Genomic DNA, 21,258 nt, shown 5'->3' on the forward strand with positions numbered 1-21,258 from the left:
CTCCCAGCTCTCATTCACTGTGGGCATTTAGTATCAGAGGGGTAGCCGTGTTAGTCTGGATCTGTAAAAGCAACAAAGAATCCTGTGGCACCTTATAGACTAACAGACGTTTTGCAGCATGAGCTTTCGTGGGTGAATACCCACTTCTTCAGATGCATCTGTATTCACCCACGAAAGCTCATGCTGCAAAACGTCTGTTAGTCTATAAGGTGCCACAGGATTCTTTGTGGGCATTTAACTCTCTTCGGTTCTTTTGGAAGCTCTAGTGGCTTATCCCCTTGGCCATGCTGCCTCTGCAGCGCCTCTCCTCCATCAATTGCTATGTTTGCTTTGCGACAACAGAACCAGCCTAGTCGATCTGACACTTTGACTCTCATACAGTAGCCCAGTGCTGCAGTGTTAGGGTGAGAGCCTCTGTGGGGAAGATTTAAATCTCACCAAAAAGTGTTTTCATTGGTGTTTTTTTAAAGGAATCATAGATTCCAAGGCTAAAAGGGACCACGGAGCTTGGAGTCCCCACATTTTGGATGGCATGTACCTGTTAGCATGCCTTTAGCCCCTCCACACTGCTCCTGCTGAATTTATACCCAAGCTGCATGTTGTTTTCAATCCTGTCTCCTTTTTGTTCTTACTCTTAGGGTAGTTTGCAGATAACTATGGAAAATGAATGGAATAAAAGCATCCACCTGCTCCAATGAAGTGGAAAAGAGTTACAACAGATATGGAGAGAGAAAAGGAGGCGGGAGAGAGGATGGGAAAGAGGGACGGACAGAGAGAGGGGGAGGAGAGGGTGGAAGATAGGGAAAGGGAGCAGTGGTTGGTGGAGGATTAGAGAAGGTGAAGCCTTTGAAGTAACGGAACTGAACAAATGAGGCTATTTAATAATCCATCCCATGTGTTTCTAGCTGCCTGCATGGCCAGAAGAGCGGCCCACATCACCATCCCAGGAGGCCAAGCTAGAGCCCTGCCCTGCCCTCCCTCGCTCTCCCACACTGCTTGCCATTTGTGTTTTGCAACCGTGGCTGGCCACTCTCCTGGGGCTTGCAGTTCTCTCCCAGAGATCTCTCTCCCACCATCTTTGGTAATGGCATCATAAAGTTCAGCATGATAAGTACCTGGCTCGAAGTGTCACACTACACTCCTTCTATAGGAGGGAAGCGCTCCGGTCAGCCACACCCTTCATCATAGCACTCCAGTGCATGCTACAGGGGGAACTCCTGCTCAGCCAGGCACCCCACCATCATCATGTATGATGGATCGCCCTACCATGCCCTACCCATTCAGACAGCATTGGTTCACAAGTGTACACTAGGAAGCCACGCTGCCGCAGCAAGCAGGGGGCACCTTAGGAACAGAGGAGAGGGGGTTAGCCAGGGGACAGGCCAATGGGTCCCAGCCAGTAGGGGGCACTGTAGGAAATGGAGGAGAGCACCCTGGGGACAGATCAATGGGTTCCAGCCAGCAGGGGGCACTGCATAGAAAGGGGGGGGGGGGGTGGAGAATCCACCTTTATAATGAGATGTGTCCATGGGGATCCTTTCCCTATCCCTGCTAAAAGCACGCCTTACCCTCCGGAGCATGCTGTCCTCCTGCGGCCTCTCCCCCTTATCTAGGGGGCTGCTCTTGTCTCGCTGGTTACACCCATCAGTTTGTCTTTGCGGGGAAGAGACAGGAAGGAGGTGTTTGCCTAGGTCTGTCTCCCATGAAGGATGCTGCCCAGAGATGACTAGTGCTAAGAGCTGGCACATGGGAGGGGCACCCAACCGGGAATTACAGGCTGGGCTCAATCAGTCCTTTGCTGGGCTCCTGTTTGTGTCTCCAGAGAGCTGCTCCCCATTCCCTGGCAGTGCACACATTGAGTTAATCATTGCTCAGATCCATTTAGCTCATTGGGGTTCTTATCAGACAGCGCAAAGTCCAAGGGCAAGGCCCAGTCAATCAAGAGCAGGGAGTTACCCAGCATGCTGTGCAAGACAGCCACCCCGCCGCTTTCCTTGCTGGATGCTTGACAAATGGCATACCGCGCTGGGAGTTTCCAATGGGGTCTACCCCCAGGGTCACCTGAGCTGTGGGCCAACAAGGGTATTGTCCTGGGGTCCTTCAGCCAGAGAGAAGACAGGCAGCGCAGGGGAAGCCATGTTACAGCCATGAAGTCCATGGGACCCTTGTTTAGAATAGAGAGTCTATAATCCTATGGGGTGGGGGCACTGCACACACAGGGTCAGCCCAGCTGGACATATCAGCCATGGCCCCATCGGGGTAGCAGTAAGTTCATGTGGCCCAAGCCCAGGACTAGAAGAGTCTAGGAGGTCCCATTTCTCTCTCCCCCTTTAAAATGCATCTGCTGTCTGTATTTCCAGGTGTAGAAGAGACCAGGACAGAATGAAGCAGAGGAGAGGAGCCAGCCCCAGCCCAAGGGTGGGGCAAGCCCCCCCAGGAGGAGCAGCCACTGACCTAGGGCCAGATTAGTCACAGACAGAGCCTCCACAGCACTTGTGGGCAATGAACAGACAGAAGGGGCCAGTTAACCCCAGGTGTAACAGCCCTGGCATTACACTCCAGATGAATCTGGCCCAAGAACCTTGGCGACCTCCCTGCTCTAGCAAAGCAGGGCGAAAGGCTAAGAGAGACCTCATCGCAGCCAGCCAGCCAGTCGCAAACACCGACTGCACCCAAGCCAGACAGAAAAGTGGCCACCAAACTGCACAAGTGGAGCCTTTGGGGAGCAAGGGTAACCACCAGGACCAAAGGAGTGGGCTCAGGGGCTGCCAGCTGGGCACCAAGCCTTTCCCCTCTCGCTGGGTCCAATCCAGCCCCAGCTCAGAGGTGACTACGAGGCATTCCTACATGATGCTTTTACAGTGCAATGAGCTCAGTGACCTCAGCCTACTCCCTACTGTCTGTGTCGCAAACCCCACCCTATCCAGCGCTCGTTGGCAGCCTCACTGTTGACGGTTGGAGCAGAGAAGCCAAAAGCTGATTGTGGCCAATGACCAAACTTCCTGCTCTCCTTAGGCCTGAGCCCCCTAGAACACACTGGGCAAGGGGCACCCTGTGGTGCTGCCAGCACTGCCCCTGTTCTGTGGATACAGCAGACTTCATTCTCCTGGGTCACCAGCGCACAAAGCCCTCTCAGAGACACCATGAGAGAGAGACTCTGGCACAGGTCATGTGGCGAGCTGGAGACAAGGAGCGTACCAGCAAATGGTGCCCCTGCTCCTGTTCCCAGATGGACAGTGAGCACTCCCCGCTTAATCGCCAGAGCCTGTTCCATAAATGCTTGACACAAATCCACTTCACCCCCAGGGATGCCCACCAACAGCTCATGGCAGCTATCTGAATACTCATCCTCCCAGCCGGGTGACAGGTCGCTTTGGTCACCTGCTATTGTCTGTGCCCCCTCACTGGACGACTCACACTTTTATAAACCAGAAAGAGGGCTCGGAGGAGCGGCTTCTGGTTCAGACCAGCTCACGGTGTGTCTGCAAGGCTTCTGCTTCCCACCAGCCGCCTGGCACGCGAGCATTCACTGTGGGAAAGGGCTGCAGGCACCGTCGGAGCAAAACATTCAGGGTAGCTTCCTCACAGGGTTTGCCCAGCTCTGGCGATGCTGACAAGACCAGAGGGCATCTCCATTCTCCAGGGGTTCGCCAGACCAAGCAAGGGGGAAACGCAGCTCCTCAAGGCTTTGCTTCCCCGTCAGGCTGTCTCAGTGGAATAATTAGCACCTCAGCTCAGTTCAACCCCTGCCCTCCTGCCTCAAATTGCCTTCTCCAGCTAGCACTCCCAGCCACCTGTGCCAGAATGGAAGCCCACATCAGGAAGAACTTGCAGCAAAGAATGTCTCAGACCCTGGTCACCCGAACTCCAGAGGGAACCTCTGTGGGCATTAGCGCATGTTGCTTTTTCTGATTCGCAGCACCAGGAGTAACTCCAAGCCCCCCATCAACTGCCCTCCTCCAGGATCTACTCCCCTCCCCCCATATATCCTAACAGCTCTGCCCTTCTCCCACTTCCTCTTCCCTTCTCCCCTCCCACATGTTCTCAGCCCCAGGGAAAGAGGCACCCATGTGGCACAGGCAAGGGGAAGTGGGCTGCACCTGGGAAAGCATTGTCAGAACTGTGAGACCCTGGATAGGGGAGCAGGTTGTTCTGTGTTGGGCTCACACCTGGAGGCAGGATGTGGCCATGGTTCCTGGGAGCCTTCTCCTTCCATCCTCCCAAGACAGGCCACAGCTGCTGTGTCTCCCTGTGCCTGGGACCAAGGCTGGCATTCAGTGGGTGCTGGGTTCCTCCCTCTCCCCTGCAGGGGGCCTGGAAAGGGGGCCATGCTCACCAGTGGCCTCAAATTGCCCGCTCTCCTCTGGGACCCAGGTGTAGATCCAAAGCAGACAGGTGGGTTGGGGAGGTCAGATGGCAGGATAGAGGAGAGCAGACAGGCAGAGAGAGAGGAAAGCTCGGCAGTGGAAGGGTTAAGGGGCCCTGGGCAGTTACCTGCTCGGATCCAGCGCATTCTGAGCGTGGTGACAACAGGTGTCACGCTCCAGCGTCCCCACTCTCCCCCTCAGTCATCCTGCTGTCTCGCTCGGCTTGTGTGGATCCCAGCGCTGCTGCTGGCCGGGTTTTCTATTCTCTCTGTGAGGGGTGGGGGGCAGAGGAGGCCAGGAGGCTGCCACCTCTGCGCAGCGCCTCACTCTAACAGGCACCCTCTGGGATTTGGGTCTTCGGGGGGATTACCGAAAGGGCCGGTCATGTGTTTGTGCTGTACCAGCTTCCCCAAGGCCGTTCTGTCACAGGCTAACTCTGCTCAGTGAAATTCTCCACACAAAGCCTCTTAGCTTCCTGCCCGCAGCAAGCAGCCCCTAGCTAGACAGCCACCTTGCGGGGCCACTGTCCCCCATCCATCTCCACGCAAGCAGGGCCGAGCATAGACATCAGCCCCGGAGCAGATGTGTCCTGTGTTCAGAGTGGGTGGCTCCACCAGCTCTCCCAGGGGGTGGCAAAAGGCTCTCTGCATTCACTCACAGGCCAGAGCAAAGCCAGAGCACCTGCGGTTCCCCGCTCAGTGTCTTCACCCCGACTGGATGAGATTGATTCCCCTGGGGAAAGCTCTCCTCAGAAATGGAAGCAGTGGGGAGTGCTCAGAGGAAGCCAGTGCAAAGGCTGAGAGGTGGCAGCATGGCTGAGCCAGCAAGCCCTGAGGCCCGGACAGCAGCGCAGCTGAGCTGGCAAGCCTGGTAGCCAAGGCTGAGGAGCATTTGTGAAGCCCCGTCCCTGGATAAATTCAGAGCACCTGCTGGTGATTCAGTATATGGGGCTCTTCCCTCTGAGTCACGAATGACCCAGCCCCACAGCATAGCGCTATGAGATCCTAGTCTGCTGGAGGGGCCATCATCCAAATGAGACATCAAGCTGAGGCTCTGATCTCTTATGGTCACGACAGACCTTCACAAGAGGAGGGGTGTTAACCCTGTGTTCTGGGCAAATTTCAGTTCAAATAATTATGTTCTGCCAACAAAATGCTACCTACATTCTCAATTAGATACGGCATCGTGGTCAATTCCTGTCCCAAACTCATGTGAAGCGTTGCTGTGTGCGCTAACAGCTGCCACGTTCCACCTCAGAGGTGGCTGCATTTCAGTGGTTGGGGAAGTGACCCCCTACTAAATATACTAAAGTCCTTTGGGAGCCAGCTGGATGAGAGGTACGACAGAGATGCAAGCTCCCTGCAGTCCTCACCCTGCTCCGGTCTCACCCCTAAGTACCACCCCACCCCTCTCCAGGGCAAACGTTGCATCACCACTTCCATTCCCACAGCCACCTTTCCTTTGCACAGGGCGGTGCGGAGGATCTAAGAGCCAGGGCATGCTGAGGCTGTGGTGGCAGTTAGATGTGCAAGTTCACAGACTCAGCCTATATCCATGTTCACGGCACTTCAATGGTATTGCCTCTGCCTCCTACATATCAAATCAGCTTCTCTCTGGCTCCTTTGGGACCCCTCAATCACATCCTCACAACACCCTGGTGGGGTAGGAACCTGAAACTACCGCCTGTCTTGAGAGGCCTCACTATAGGCTCACTAACAATGAGCCAGATCCTCAGCAGACGTAAATCAGCCAAGCTCCAATCACTCGAGTGGGGATGTTTTGCCCCAGCTGAGGATCCAGCAGCTGAGAAGAATTCTGCTCCCTCTTTCTTCAAAGACCAATTCTGTTCAGCAACTGATTTTTGCTCACCCCTTGTGTGATTGCTTATTGTTCCACTGCATTATCCAGTCTACATTGAAAAGTTAGGGTGACATAGACACAGCACTCAGGAGGTGTGAAAAATTCACACCCCGGAGCGCTGCAGCTATGCCGGCCTAACCCCGGTGTAGACACGGCTACACTGACCTAGCTGCCACCACCCAGAGAGGTGGATTACCTACAGTGACAGAAAAAACCCTCCACCACTGTGGAAAGCATCTACACTATGGCTCTACGGTGGCATGGCTGCCGTGGTGTAGCTGTGCTGCTGTAGCAGCTATAGTGCAAACACAACCATATGCCAACAAAAGGATAGGGATTGGTTAGACCAAGGGATGAGAATGGGAGTCAGTAGTTGCAAGTTCAATTCCCTGCTCTTCCTTCATCTGACCTTGGGCAAGTCACTTCAACACTCTGCCTCAGGTTTCCCATCTGTAAAACAAGGACAACAGTCCTGAGTTGCCTTGCAGAGGGGCTGTGTTCCCTAATAATGTCTGGAAAGCCTGCTGAGATCCAGGATGGAAGGCACCAGAGAAGGGCACTGTCTCAGTCCCATTAATACACACACACTGAGTAATCATCCACTCGCTTCCTGGATGATAAACACCAATACACACTCACTCATTCACACTCACAGCTGAGAGATTCCTGTGACCTTTCAAGCAGCTACCAACAATTCAACAGCAGGGCCATGGCAACCCTTGTGAGCACGCGAGCAAACACAATCAGTCTGTGTACTCACACACACACAAACAGGCTTGCTACACACAGAGGAACTTTACCCACTAACACCCTACAAAAAGATTTAACAGGCCAACCCTCAGACAGTTGCCAAGCCGCCATCCACCCCCAGTCCTGCTTGTTCTTCCTTTTAAAGCCGCTCGGCACATCTTTCCCGATGCACATTCTTCAACTACCTCTTATCTCGTAAATTAGCCGAGAGAGAGAGGGATCCCGAATAGCTGAGCTCTGTCGTAACTGGTTCCCTCGTGTGAGTGTTAGGCAGGGAGGAAGGTAGGGTTTCTAGCAGGGTGCCAGCCAAGGGTCAGGCTTTTTATACTCCCCACCTTCCCTTTGATACAAAATACAAACGCTCTAGGTAAACACTGAACACTGCAGAGACCAAACTTAACTCCTTTACCCTCCCCGCCATAGCCTCTGCCATCCCACTCTCTGGCGCAAGGCGTTCCATTTCCCCTGCTGCAGGCAGCTCTGCTGGGTGGTAATGTGATTGGCACAGTCAGACTCAAAGAGCTAGGTTCTTTCGGACTAATGATAGGGAAACGCCCGTCCAGAGAACCCTCAGAGCCTACATTACCAAACCCAGCCTTCCCCCACAGCATCTTCCTCCCATCAGCAAAGCCTGCACCCAAACCTCCTCTAGATGCCTTAAAAGCCTCATTTAATTCCAAATCGCCTCATCCCCCCAAATCTCAGAGCAAAGCCCCAACCGTTTCCATTCTCTCTTTATCTCCTAGCTCCGTGTCAAAGCAGCAAACTCCTACGGGAGAGACTGAAACCAGGAAACGTCTTCCTGAAATAAAGTCCCAACTCCTGAGATTTTCGGACCCAAGGGGAACCAGAATCAAACTCACTCCTCACCAGCCGGGCCCAAAGCTGGGGACCTGGAATCTAAGGGATGTTCACTCACAAGGAAATGGCTGCTTAGGCAAAGTGCAAACTTAAGGATGATGCTGTGATCCCAGGAAAAGCTTCTACCCTGAGCGCCATACTGACACCAGTTTAAACATGGAATAACCCTTTCCCCATAGAAGATTTCAACAGTCCTCTACAGAAGGATTTTGCTATGAATAGATGCGTAAATACCAGAGACAGCAATGTGCAGGGGACTGGACTAGATGACCTCTCGAGGTCCCTTCCAGTTCTATGATTCTATGTAGACTGAATACGAGGCGAGGGGTTAGGATCTCGTGGGTTTTAATCCCACCTGCTTCCCAAAGGGTTGCAAGGATTAATTTGTTAACCCTTGTACAGCACTTCGAAAATATCAAGTGCTAAAGGATTATTCATAAATATGGTGGTGTGCTAACAGCAGACTTGGATCTGGTGAGACTCAGTTTATAATGAAGTAGAATGGACTCCCCGAATTATTTCAGCATGTTGCAATGTGCACAAAGAAATTCCCGTTACTGTGAAATCTTCACTTACTTGGAGAGTGCTATGGAGAAAGAAAAATGAATTCACTCTAAGAGGGGAAGGCTTGATTCAAACGTGCAGCTTTCCATGGGAAGCAACAGGGATACTCAGTTTAAAGAAGTTACTTGTGTGGATATGAATCAGTCCTACTAATGGAGTTTATCCTTGTAAATGAATACACGTCTAACATGCCGAGAAGAAACAAGGTATGTTTGTTCACCTCTATACTACCCATCCAGAGATCACTGATCTCTCAGGACACTGAGATCCCAGGTTAAATCTGACTCCTTGCTGGAAATCTAGCAAGATAGCCACCAACCTTCAACTCCTAATAGCTGATGATCAGTTTCACCATTCACTCCTTCAAAACACCCTGGATAGCTGGCATGTATGAGAGAGAGAAAAAAGAATCTTCTCATCACCCCTTTCCACGGGCAGTGATCCTTTGCGCTAAAGCTTATGCCTCCATTCCCCTCTCATCCTCACCTACCACAGCATAACAGACACTGATTAACACAACAGAACAGGATGAGCTGCCCATGGGAAACGAACTGCCATGCTGCAGGCTGCAGTGCGAACTAAGAGCGAACATAAAAATGTTACACAATTCAGCAACTTGCAGACATGAAAGAAGTGTCCTGCAGCCCCAGTTTTCTTCACTTTCCATTTTCACAGGAGAAGACAGGGGCAAGAGATTTTTAGGGTTCACCAAAAATAAATCAATCAGATGGCTCTCGAAACCCTGTGAAATACAAAACACCCCCCTCAAAGTGACAACAAGAGAAAGGCAACCGAAGTTCACTGCTTCTAAATATTACCCAGCACAGCACGAGTGGGGCAGCCAAGGGTGGGGGGTGATGGAGCTTAGAAGCTAGGAGAGTGGGGTTCAGTGGGTTGAGGATGCAGCTGGATTGGGAGTGGGGCCACTGAAAACAAAGGCTGACTAGGAAGCAGTTTGGTGCATGTAAGAGCCTCTGGAGCAAGGCTTCTGGCCTGGTTAATCCTGTTCCACATGGGACTTAGGATCATGACTAGAAAAACAAGAGAATCTTTTCCTTTTGAGGAAAAGAGAGAAAGGAGCTATAGAGACATCAAAGGGAAAGATTTCACAGAAACCAGAACAGGAGAAGAAACAGAAAGAGAAGCAGCCATAGTCCAAATCATTAGATAAAGCACCTTCCATTGACCATGCATTCATTTCCCTATGATCTGGGCGGCTTCCATGGTAAACAACCTCCCGTTAATACAGTATCAGCAAGCTGCACTCCTCAAACACGGAGCGAGTGAATCTCAACTAAAAGACCAGCAGGAGGGGGGCCAAACTCTGGGCTTGATCAATGTATTAATGCAGCCCTCAAGACAATTGGAAATTATACTGTCACCACCAACAAAAGCTCCCAGGACCTGCTATAAAAAGAGCAACTGGCTAGGATGATCCTCTATATCTTCCCTTTGCCACAGGCTCTTTGTGCAATGAGCTGGATGCAAAGGGCAGATATTCTGCACATGCACACCTGAAACATTAGTCAGTTTCCCACTGCTGCCGCCCTTCCCCTTGGAAAGCAGATTAGCAGAGACCACAGGAAGAGGGCTCTCGAGGAGACTGGGGACCCGGAATGAAAGGAAATAGACAATACCAAGAAGAGGGAAAGAGGAGAGAGAAAAAGAACTGACAAAAAAAGAAATGCAGAGAGACAGAGCAAAGAGAGGTGCACAAAGACGAGGCAGTGAGGAGAAACAGCGAGAGGAAAGAGGAATTAAACAAAGGTCAGAAATGGCGGCAGGGCCCCAATTGCTCCATAACCTTCATTCAACTGAGTGATTCTTAATGCAACAGTTTAACTTTACTAACTATTCAGTTATTACTCAAGGGTCACGTTCTACCCTTGATCTTTGTCCAGCACCCAGCAAAAGGGGACTGATTCTCCTCTTGCACCAACATTACACTCCATAACTCCTCTGGCCTCAACGGTGTCACTCCTGATTCACATTGGTATTAAGAGGAGAATACAAGCCGAGGTCTTCTGGGGATTGAGGGGAATCTGTGTCTCTGATTGTGCAGTGCCAGCCTATGGAAGCTAATTAAAAAGGTGATATAGCCCTCAGCACAGAATGTTATTGTAGGTCTGATCAATCGGCGGGGCATTTGGAGCGGAGGACTAAGCGTTCTGTAAGGAGTCCCTTTTCAATGGGATAGAGGGAACAGGGAAGGGAATCTGTGCTGATGTCCTTGGTCTGGGAACAGGGGGATATGGGGTGATGGAGACGTACTGAAGTCCTCAGTCAAGGAGCCTGACATCCATGGTGCATGGCTCAGGGGACTGGTCTGAGGCCTTTGATCTCGGGGTCACTGTAGAGGCTGGCCTGGTGCTGGGCTCTGTGCTACAGTGAAGACTACGATGGTGGCATGTGTCTGCTGGGAGCCTGTGTCCCTGACCTGGTAGTGTTGGGACTGGCATAGCTCTGCTCTGCGGTAAGCAGGCGGCAGGCTAATGGCCTTGTCATGGGGCGACGGACAGAGCCCATGGCTAAACCCCAGTCTGAGGGGCGCTTGTGTTCAACTTCCGCCATCTGCGGTGAGGGCAGGTGCCCAGTCACAAGGGCGGCCACCGGGACTCAGCTCCCCGCTGGGGGTACAAGAACTGGGGATGAGCACCAGTCTCTGGGAGCGATTTCTGTGCACAGGTCCCTGCTGGAGGGTACGAGGGGGGGGCTGATTTCTGTGCCCAGGTCCCTGCTGGGAGGTACGGGGGGGGGGCTGATTTATGTGCCCAGCTCCCTGCTCAGGGCTGGGCATGTTCTCGAGTGCCTGGGCAGACGTGGGGGATCAGTGGGGATGCGGGGGGATGCGGCCGGTGGGGAGAAAGGGGCTGCGGCCAGGCGCTGGCTGCGGGGTGTCTGCGCCCCGCTCCGGCCGGGGGTCCCGGGCTGCCCACCGCAGACTCTCACCTTCAAAGAAGCGCTGCAGAGCCTCCGTCTCATCCACCACCTCCATAGCTGGGCCATGCACCGGGCCGCCGGGCTAGTGGCCGAGCCCGCAGGGGGGCATCCCCCCGGGCACGCAGAGGGGACGCCCGGGGGCTCGGGCCGAGCAGCGCCGGCGGGGACCGGCCCCTGAGCGCTCCGCGTGCCCCGCTCCGCTCTCCCGCCCGCCTCCCCGCGCCCCGGCTCCGGCGCCGCCGAGCGCGCCCCTCTGCGGAGCCCTCAGCAGCCGCCGCGGCTCCCCCCGGGGGGTGTCGGCCCCGTCCGGCCCCGGCAGCTGCCCATCGGCCTCCGAGAAACGGCAGCAGCCCTGACACTCAACTTGGGCGGCTGGCTCCGGGGCGCCCTGCCCGCCGCGCGGCTCCTCCCTCCGGCTCCGCCTCCCGGCCCGGCCCCTCTGCTGGCCGCCGCGGGCAATGCAAGCACCCCGCCGCGGGGAGCCGCTCCCCTCCATCGCCCCGGGGGCAGCCGGGCTCACCTTCCTCCCGCCACGCACCCACCCCGGCGCGCCTGCCCCCCAAGCCTGCCCAGCGCTGCCAATGCCGCGCCCCCCTTCCCTTCCAGCAAGGGTTGTTGTTATTGTAGGATAGCTCTGGGAGGTCCGCACATCCCCAGTGAGGGTGAGTCTGGATGACAACACCCCCCGCCCCGTTTGTTATTGTAGGGTGGCTTGCATAGACTGGTTTGTTTTTTATAGGGTCGGTCAAGCACTATTTTGTCACTGGCCTTGCCCTCTGTCAGGCTGAGCTAAGCCCACTGCTTTGTTAAGGTCAGGAACAGCGGTAGGGGAGGGGTGCACACACTGATTTGTTAACAGTAAGGTCATTCACAAACACAAGCCTGCCCACACCAGCTCCTTAATGTAGAGTTGTTTGAGGTGTGGGGGTTTGGACTGAACACACGGCTTTGTAGAGTCACTCACAAACACTAGCCTGCCCACACTGTAGGCTGTCTGGGGGAGTCTGGACTGCATTGATTTGTTAGTGTAGGGTCTCTGACAGGAGCTAGATTGCCAGCACCACTGAAAAATAACCCCAAAGCATGTGTTTTGGGAAGAGAACCTGAGCTAGATTACAAAGAGATCTGAGAAAGCCCAGTTAGACCTTTGACCTTATGGCCCAGTTTCACCTCCCTAGATGAAACAACACTAACCAATTTGTCACTTTCAGAAATGCCCTCCCCATGTTTCATACAAACTACTTACCCCTCCATCACTGCCAGTGTCATGAGAGAAAGAGTGAGCGTCCTGCCAGGGCCCCAACTTCGCTTAGGTTCTGAGCACTCAACTCCCACACCTAGGAAGAAGACCCAGAAGGAAAGAAAGAAACCATCGTTCCTTGACACCCCCTTTACAGACAAGAGCCTCATTAACATTATCATTATTTTTGCCAATCACATCTTAAATTTAACAACAAGAGACGGAAAACAAACAGTTTGAGACCTCCACACAAGCCCATGGGTCCGATCCTCATTCTTAAAACCTGTCATCGTTCTTTCTTTCAACGGGGGGAGGGAACATTTGGGTTTTCTTCCCCAGATGTGTCCACAATCAATAATAATGCCTCAAAAAACATAACAGTACAGTAGCTAAATGAAGTTACAGTTATCTGACCACAGTTAACCAAAGGCAGAACCCCTGCCAGCAGAAGACTGTGGGCCCATTATCTTCTGGGCAGATAAAGCACACAATGAGGTTTTGTCCATCCCCACAAACCAATTCAGAAGGGCAGATTCTCTTATATATATAAATATATTTTTCTCTCTCACACAGCTGTGCAGTGACCAATTCTTCTCTGGGGAGTGGGGAGGGGGCTGAGGTTTGGGGATAGTAATAGGTCTATTCTTCGGGGTTGGAAAGCAAGAGCGCAACAGCCTTTTTTTCCTCTCTCTTTCCATTAAGACAATTGTTATTCTCCATTACATCCCATCCCCCCGCTCCCCCTCCGCACACATACACTCCCCCTGCCCACAGACACAAGCTGCATGTACCCGGGGAGGAAGCAAAACATTTCTCTGAGGAGGTTGACATTAGCCACAAGACTTGAATCAAAACCCAGCTCCAAATGCTCCCTCAAAGCTGGATCTGGACGTAATGACAGGTTCCACACACGCAGTGATGGACTTCGAAACAGAGCCTTGGAATTAGACACCTCTGAACCTCATGACACACAGAACCAGCTCTTGATTGGCCAGCACCAATTCTAATGAATTTATTTATTTCCCTCTGTTTCTGCTTGGAGATTTGAGCAGTTGTTTGGTAGTTGAAGGCCAGATCCAGTCACCCTTACTCACAAAGAATAGCTACCTATTTCTCATGTAGCACAGGTATTCAATGTGAGTGCAGGTGGTTGGATCTGGCCTTTCAGAAGCAAGTGCCTCACACATGCTTCTCTGTTATTTCAGTCACTTTTCACTCTCTTATTCTTCTTTTCGTGGGTGGGTTGGCTGATTTGTTCTTGGTTTTTATACAGTTCCATGATCATGTTAAGCATTGGGACAATGTGTCATGGGGGAAAGGGGGCTGACAAGGACTTTACCCCCACCAGCTCCCTGTCCTGCCATTGGAACCCCGTTTCTGCCCTGCAGGTCCCTGTTCATTCAGATCCTGCACTTCATCACTCTACTATGGGGCTCCCGGATGCAAAGAGAACGGAGATGTTGAAAAGCAGTCATTCAATGACGCAGGATTTGTGCTTTTGAAAATCTGCCTCTTGATGTCTGTACTGTGGATAGTTCTCTGAAAACATCTGCTCAGTGTGCAGTGGCAGTCAAAAAAGTGAACAGAAAGTTAGCAATCATTAGGAAAGGGTTAGATAATAAGACAGAAAATATCGTATTGCCTCTATATAAATCCATGGTACGCCCACATCTTGAATACTGCGCACAGATCTGGTTGCCCCATCTCAAAAAAGATATATTAGAATTGGAAAAGGTACAGAGAAGGGCAACAAAAATGATTAAGGGTTTGGAACAGCTTCCACATGAGAGATTAAAAAGGCTGGGACTGTTCAGCTTGGAAAAGAGGAGACTAAGGGGGGATATGATAGAGGTCTATAAAATCACGGCTGGTGTGGAGAAAGTGAAAGTGTTATTTACTCTTTCTCATAACACAAGAACCAATGAAATTAATAGGCAGCAGGTTTAAAACAAACAAAAGGAAGTATTTCTTCACACAATGCACAGTCAGCCTGTGGAACTCATTCCCAGGGCATGTTGTGAAGCCCAAAACTGTAACAGGGTTCAAAAAAGAATTAGATAAATTCATGGAGGATAGCTCCATCAATGGCTATTAGCCAAGATAGTCAGGGATGCAACCCCATGCTCTGGGTGTCCCTAGCCTGTGACTGCCAGAAGCTGAGACTGGACGATAGGGGATGGATCACTGAATAATTGCCCTGTTCTGTTCATTCCCGCCGAAGCACCTGGCATTGGCCACTGTCAGAGGATGGGATGCTGGGTTAGACGGACCATTGATCTGTCGCAGTATGGCCATTGTTATATTCTTATTCCCCTAGATCTGGGCTTCACTCCCTCCCTTACCACTCAGCCAAGGGACCCAGACTCTAGGCCAGATCCTCAGCTGATGGAAATCAGCGTAACTGTACTGAAATCAAAGGGACAATGCTGATTTCCACCAGCTGACAATCCACCCCGTCCCCTCTCTAGAGGCCAGACACGGATTTGGGGGGGGGGATTTTCCAAAGAGCTCTGCATTGGCCATTAACTCCACATGCAGTTAATGGACATTGCCCCCACTGTGCCCCCCTCCATTGAAACCAGTGGCTCATTAAACCATTGACTTCAACGGAAGCACAGCTAGGCCAATGCTGGGCACTGACCGCTCACAGGCCTAACTCCTATCCTGCACGGTCCTTGCACCAAGAATTCGGCTAATTAAATCTTTAGCTTAATCCCCTGCACACAGCTCTTCCTCCTGATCACAGGTCTTCCTGCAAGACCCCCACACCTGGGGAAGAGGGCAATTCAGTTTCCCTCATCACTGAGAATGCTAGGAAAGGAGCGACATAGATTGTCATGTAGCACAAGGAGACTGACAGGCAGGAAAGAGGGGAGAACATTTGGGAGAAAATATGTTAGTTGGTCGTGCTAGCTGGTTGCAATTCTAGTGTGGGGGTCAGCCAGGGCTTGGGAAATTCCCAGAGCTCCCCGGAGCCCATTGACTATCCTGTGATGAACTGGGAGGCAGGAGACAATTTACAGGAGTAGCAGGGGGATCTGTAGTCTTGGCTTCAGTTAACCAAGTGTGACAAAGCTACATCAGGAGACCAGGGTTATTGTGGGTCACTTTGCTAGTGACCATCAAGCAGTGAAGAGAACCTGTAAACAGGCCCAGCTGAAAGGAGAACGAGCCCCTGTTGGTTGTGACAATCTGTCAGGGAGCAGTTTAAAACTGTCTGAAGATACTGAAGAGATTTTAGAGCAGGTTGGCAATAATATTGATCTACCTTGGGTTTTATACCCTTCTGTTTGCAGTCTGTGTAATTCTTCCGATGGGATTTGCCCCCACACTTCCCCAAATGCAAATTCCTCAGTGTAATTCATTTTAATGGAAAATAAAGAGCCTCCATCCTAGCCCCCATGAGAAACGCTACAGCCCAGCAGTGTGCAGTGCTCAGCCCCACGAGAAACGCAACAGCCCGAGGGTGTGCACTGAGCAGAGCCATGAGAAATGCTACAGCCCAAGGGTGTGCAATGCGCAGCCCCCGCGAGAAACTCTACAGCCTGGCAGTGTGCACTGCTCAGCCCCCACGAAAATCCCAGCCGTGTGCACACTCAGCTCCCACAAGAAACGCTACAGCTCGACGGTGTGCACTGCTCAGCCCCCACAAGAAACACTACAGCCTGAGGGAGTGCACTCCACAGCCCCCACAAGAAATATTACAGACCAAAGATGTGCACTGCATAGCCTGCACGAGAAATGCTACAGCTCAGCGATGTGCACCGCTCATCCTCTACGAGAAATGCTACAGCCCGAGGATGTGCACCGCTCATCCTCCATGAGAAACGCTACAGCCCAGCAGTGTGCACTGCCCAGCTCCCACGAGAAATGCTACAGCCCAGTGGGCTGCACTGCTCAGCCCCCATGCACACCTTTCCAATAACAGTGTGTAGAGCCCGGTACCCCTAACACAATACACAGGCATGTGCTACAGAGCAGTCGTGCGCTACCCTGATTACTAGAAACAGAGAGGGGATTTTAAGAACGATGAAAGGCCCTTTGAGAGTGTCCTTTTAACTACTTAAACTGTAACAGAGAGTAACTATTAACCATTGGCTAAGTGTCCTCCTACATAGTAACTTCTGAGCATACATTCAGCCTGTACTCTGGAGATGCAGGATAAACACATGCTGGTTTCTGGTGTCTGCTCTACAGGGTTGTTATAAGAACAACCAGGCCAATGACTTCGAAATAATTTATGGAATAATTTGGTGACTTTGGGCAACAGTATCAACCTTGCCAGGTATTTGTACAGAGCTTATCGCCACGGTATCTGAGCACCTAATAGGTTCTGTTTATCCTCATCACCACGGCATCAGGGGAATCTCACAATCACTAATGGAGTTTGTCCTTAAGATAGGGAAGTAGTATCCCCCGATTTACAATTGGGATACTGAAGCAAAGGATAGACGCAGTGACTTCCCAACTTCACCCAGAGAGGGGACCCAGTTTTAATTCCACAGACTTAGTCCCAGATGTGTGCCAACTTCAGTCTCACTCCGTTTTTTACCCACATTCATTCTTCTCTCCCCGTTTCCTGAAGATGCTCATTCCCTTGCTCACCTTCTTCTACTTGCACGAATTCCAGCATTGCCCAGAGGCCTTCATCATGATCCCTGGCCTGAAGAGGAACTGCTGCTGCTCGCTCTCTCTGGATCTGATTAAGGGTAAGAGATGTGTTATGCACACAGTCCTGAAGAGGGTGAGGAATGAGCCCCATTTTAGCTGCTCTGGAAAGGAGGGATAAGAGTCATTTTCAGAACAAGCCAGGACTCACCATTACATAGGGGTTATTGTGTAATTAACAAATGAGCTCTAGGAGAGATTTTTAACCTTATGAAATTAAGTGGCGCTGCTTTAACCCACCACTGTAACCTAGAAAGTAAACTCTGTAAGGGTCTCATCATGGGATGAGACCTTAGGGTCACCCCAGCAGGTGCCTCTCTTTGCTTTTCTCCAGAGTCCCCTTCATGGCATGTTGTTTGCTCTTTTTCTCCCTTCTGTTTTCTTCCATCATTTTCTCTCTTGCAAGCTGTGTCTTCCTCCATCATCCTTCTCCCTCCCTCACACACACACTCCCTTCCTCATATCCTCTAGGTCCCACTGTCTGTAAACACTGCTCCCTCTATGTCAGATAGATTGATTCTGAGTGCAAGCCAGGAGGAGGGAGGGGGATTACTCACCCAAGGTGTTCAGCACTAAATCTCAAAGTCCAGCATTACAACAAAAAATAATTAAACACCCCCTCCAAATCCCAGGGAACGGCCAGGCCTTTCCAACAGAGACAGAGCCTCAGAACCTGTGGGCCTGTTTCCTCTTGCTGTCTCAACACCAAACCAGGGCAGGATCCTCATTTCCTGTAGAGTGGCTAAAGGGGATTCCTTCGGGTACAAGGCTGTTGATGTCACCTACACCTAGGTGGGGCACACCAGTCTGTAACAGCAGCCTATGGGTATGCCTGTGTCTATTTTCAGCTGAAAGGGGTCAGCGGGGCCAGAGGAGCTGGAGTCACTAAGCCAAGCTGTGGGGATGTGGATAGATACTATAGATACCTGGAATCACCTTTTACCTGCTAGAGAACAAGGAGTGAGGGTCATTGTAACCCTGTCTGTGAACTGGGAGCAAGGGGCATGGCTACTGTGTCAGTGCTGGTTATTATGACCCCATGGCCCCAGCTCATTACTTTTTATGTGATGGGTCCGTTTGTGTTGCTGACACAGAACTGGAGAAAGACAAGTGTTGTGCTTATAAATTATCATGCTGAGTGTAGAACAGAGTTCCCCCTTTTAGTGTGGCTAATCGGGTGTTTTGGGGAATAGAGCTGTTGGGTTGAAAGAAGCAAGACCGGGGTGAAAGTCATCTGGTACGGTGTACCAGTAAGGAGCTGGTACTGGCCCGTACCCAGCTGATGTTAAAGCACTGCTGCTGTTTAATGTCATTGCTCATTACCCCACCCCCAGGGCCGCTGACAGGGGGGAGGGCAAAAGGGGCAGCTTCCCCGGGGCCAGCGATTTGGCAGCGGCTGGGAGCCCCAGGCCCTTTTAAATCAATGCCGGTGCCCCAGGTGGCACGGGCCAGACAGGCCAGGCCCCCATACAGGTAAGAATTTGATATTACTTTCACCCTTAAGCAAGACCATATATGGCGTGGCTCCTTCCACCTTCACCCCACAGAAACGGTATGGACTCCACCGGTTGTGTCTTCACCATATCCTTTTAAGCCCCGTCCAGCATTTCTACAACAATCCCTGTGCAACAGTCTCTTTACAGTGCCAACAGCACTTTTGGCCATCTCCCCAGGACCCAAGGGGAACAGAGGTCCCTCCCCTTCCCTTGAGGTCCCTCCCACACTTCCTTCCTTCCTTGGGCCAATGGGGTCCTTAGACCAGTCAGACAGACAGATTGTCTAATTGCCACCCCATCAGCTTTCTCAAGGGGGACTAATTACCACTGGAGTGATCAGAGTGCAGACGCACCTGTTGGCATGCTGCACTCTGTCACACCACAGCTTGACATATTTTGTGTGGCACTTCCCAGTGGACCACAATTAAGGTTGCTGCAGTTGATGAACTAGTTTGGATGAATCCTGTGGATGTCTCTTGAGGGGATGTTACTGTGGGATGTAGCGAGTGTGTGCCTCTTTGTTTAACATTTTAGGCACATATGGACTTAGAGTCTGATGCAATGCCCATTGAAGTCACAGGAGACTCCCATTAACTTAATTGGGCTTTGAATTAGGTTGTAACTGTTTATTTCCTGAACTCTGAACGTTTGCATCAATGGCAATTGCACGGGATCAGCCTTAGCTCTTTATTAATAATGGGTCTTGTGGAAATTCTCTAGGAATGAAGTTACTGAAAAAGCTGAGCAGCGCAGTCCCCATGAACAGACCACCCAGATGATCTGCTCTTTGCACTGACTCCAGGACCAGTTCAAGGTCTCTGCCCTGATATTCAAAACCTCCCACTAAGTCCTAGCAATCTAAGAGATTGCCTTGGCTTCTGCAGCCATGACCCTCCCAAGACAGCTATCTTCCACTGGATCAATCAAACTGTTGACCAATAAAGGTGGGAGAGGGGGACCAGGAGTGTAAAAGACAGAACTTTCCCAGGAGCTGGGCTGGAGTAGGGAACTCACTGCTGCAAGAGCGAAAACTGAGCGTTGACTTACCCACTTCCAAAAGCAAATGCAAAAGGCCCTTCTTTGGGTACGTCGGGATTAGGCTAAGCTGTGTGTGTTTTTAAGAACACGGTAGCTAGCATGTTCTAAAAGCCAGTGGTACTTCAGCATGGACTAGCTGGTCAAGTTGAAGACTTGGGCAAGTACAACTTGCCTCAGAATTTGTTCGTCGGAGCATCATACGTATCATGTTCTAAAAACACCTTTTATCCCAATCGAGACAAATCTTTTGACTTATCCCTCAGTAGGTTCTTCACATATGAACAGGCGTGTAGCACACTTGTAAAAACTTAGACAACCTAGAGCAGCGATACTGAGAACTTAGTGGTTCAGGAGCCAAATTAGCGATCAACATTACCCAAAAGAGCCACAGTAGTGTGAATTCGTCGTTTGATTTACTCTCTCTCTATATATATATATAAAGCTAGGCCAATGACTGTTTACCAGTAAGAACTAGCTGATCAGTAACAAGTGAAGGAATGGGATCTCCCCTGCAATTGCAGCTGCCATTTTGGAAGTCTTGCAAATTCATTCCTAACCAGCAGCAGCTGGGTGTATTGGGGACCATGGGAAGGGCCTGGGACTTCAGTGTGGCAGGAGCCATGGAGAATTACTCTAGTCCCAAAGCTTTATTGGGCAGTGGCTGCTTCTCTGTGCCCTTTCACTGGAAATTCCACTTCCTGGGCGGGGTCAGTACTGGAGTAGACAGTAACAGCAGCAATGAATAATATTTGGCAATTGGCACTTTCCATCTTTCGACATTAATCTGCTCCAGTGTCCTACACTGAGTCCATGTTCAAAGACCCACACACAACCAGTTATCTTAGAGCCGCATGTGATCCCCAAACGGCTGCTCATGCACCTCCATCCTGTAACCTTCACACAGACAAGCTCCCCTTTGGGACACTTCCACACAGCCCCAGAATGGATGGACACGCTCCCTTGTGCAACCTTCCTTTATTTCTTTTAAATCAATGGCATCATTTTTGCCATCTCAGGGACAGGCCTTCGTGGTTAATGAGTAACCAACCAGCGGGAGATTTATCAGTGCAGTTCCCTTGCTGAGAAGAGATAACAGAATAAGCCCAGCTCTGCGTCCCTTTCAGCCAGCAAGTGGGCATGGGGGTCTCAGGGAGGAGAGCTCAGATTTAGTCAGTGAGGTGCCCCTACACAGATGGACTTTCATTCCCAGCACTTGAGAGGTCCACATCAAACCAGACCACTCCTATGGAAGGACCCTCTGCTTGGACAGACCTGACTGTGCCTGCCTGTCCTGTCCATACTAGTGTGCATTCACCTGTGTGCGGATTCAGGGGTGGATTACTGAGAGGCTTGCACATGGGTGTGTGTTTTCAGCTGGCATGTGCACATGTGCCCTTCCATCGTGGGCTGTGAATAAAGAAGCTGATGAGTTTATGGCTATAAACCATTCAAAGTGCTGAGGGACACCGTCCCT

General features: G+C 51.3%; 1 protein-coding gene across 9 annotated transcripts in view; it reads right to left on the reverse strand.

The window, feature by feature from the left end:
* Nucleotides 1-21,258, reverse strand: part of MYRF (myelin regulatory factor) — a 142,965-nt gene that overhangs the window by 100,619 nt on the left and 21,088 nt on the right. Inside the window, exon 3 of one of the 9 annotated variants that reach the window (XM_045016204.1) lies at nucleotides 17,188-17,281. The exons of 7 other annotated variants lie outside the window; for them this stretch is intronic. In XM_045016204.1, coding sequence (XP_044872139.1) covers nucleotides 17,188-17,281 — 94 coding nt within the window. Of the gene's footprint in view, nucleotides 1-11,351; nucleotides 11,690-17,187; nucleotides 17,282-21,258 lie in introns of those variants that run through there. One more of the 9 variants, XM_045016210.1, reaches the window with a different exon arrangement.

The sequence above is a fragment of the Mauremys mutica genome, chromosome 4 (genome assembly GCF_020497125.1).
Source record: "Mauremys mutica isolate MM-2020 ecotype Southern chromosome 4, ASM2049712v1, whole genome shotgun sequence".
NCBI classification, from domain to species: domain Eukaryota; kingdom Metazoa; phylum Chordata; order Testudines; family Geoemydidae; genus Mauremys; species Mauremys mutica.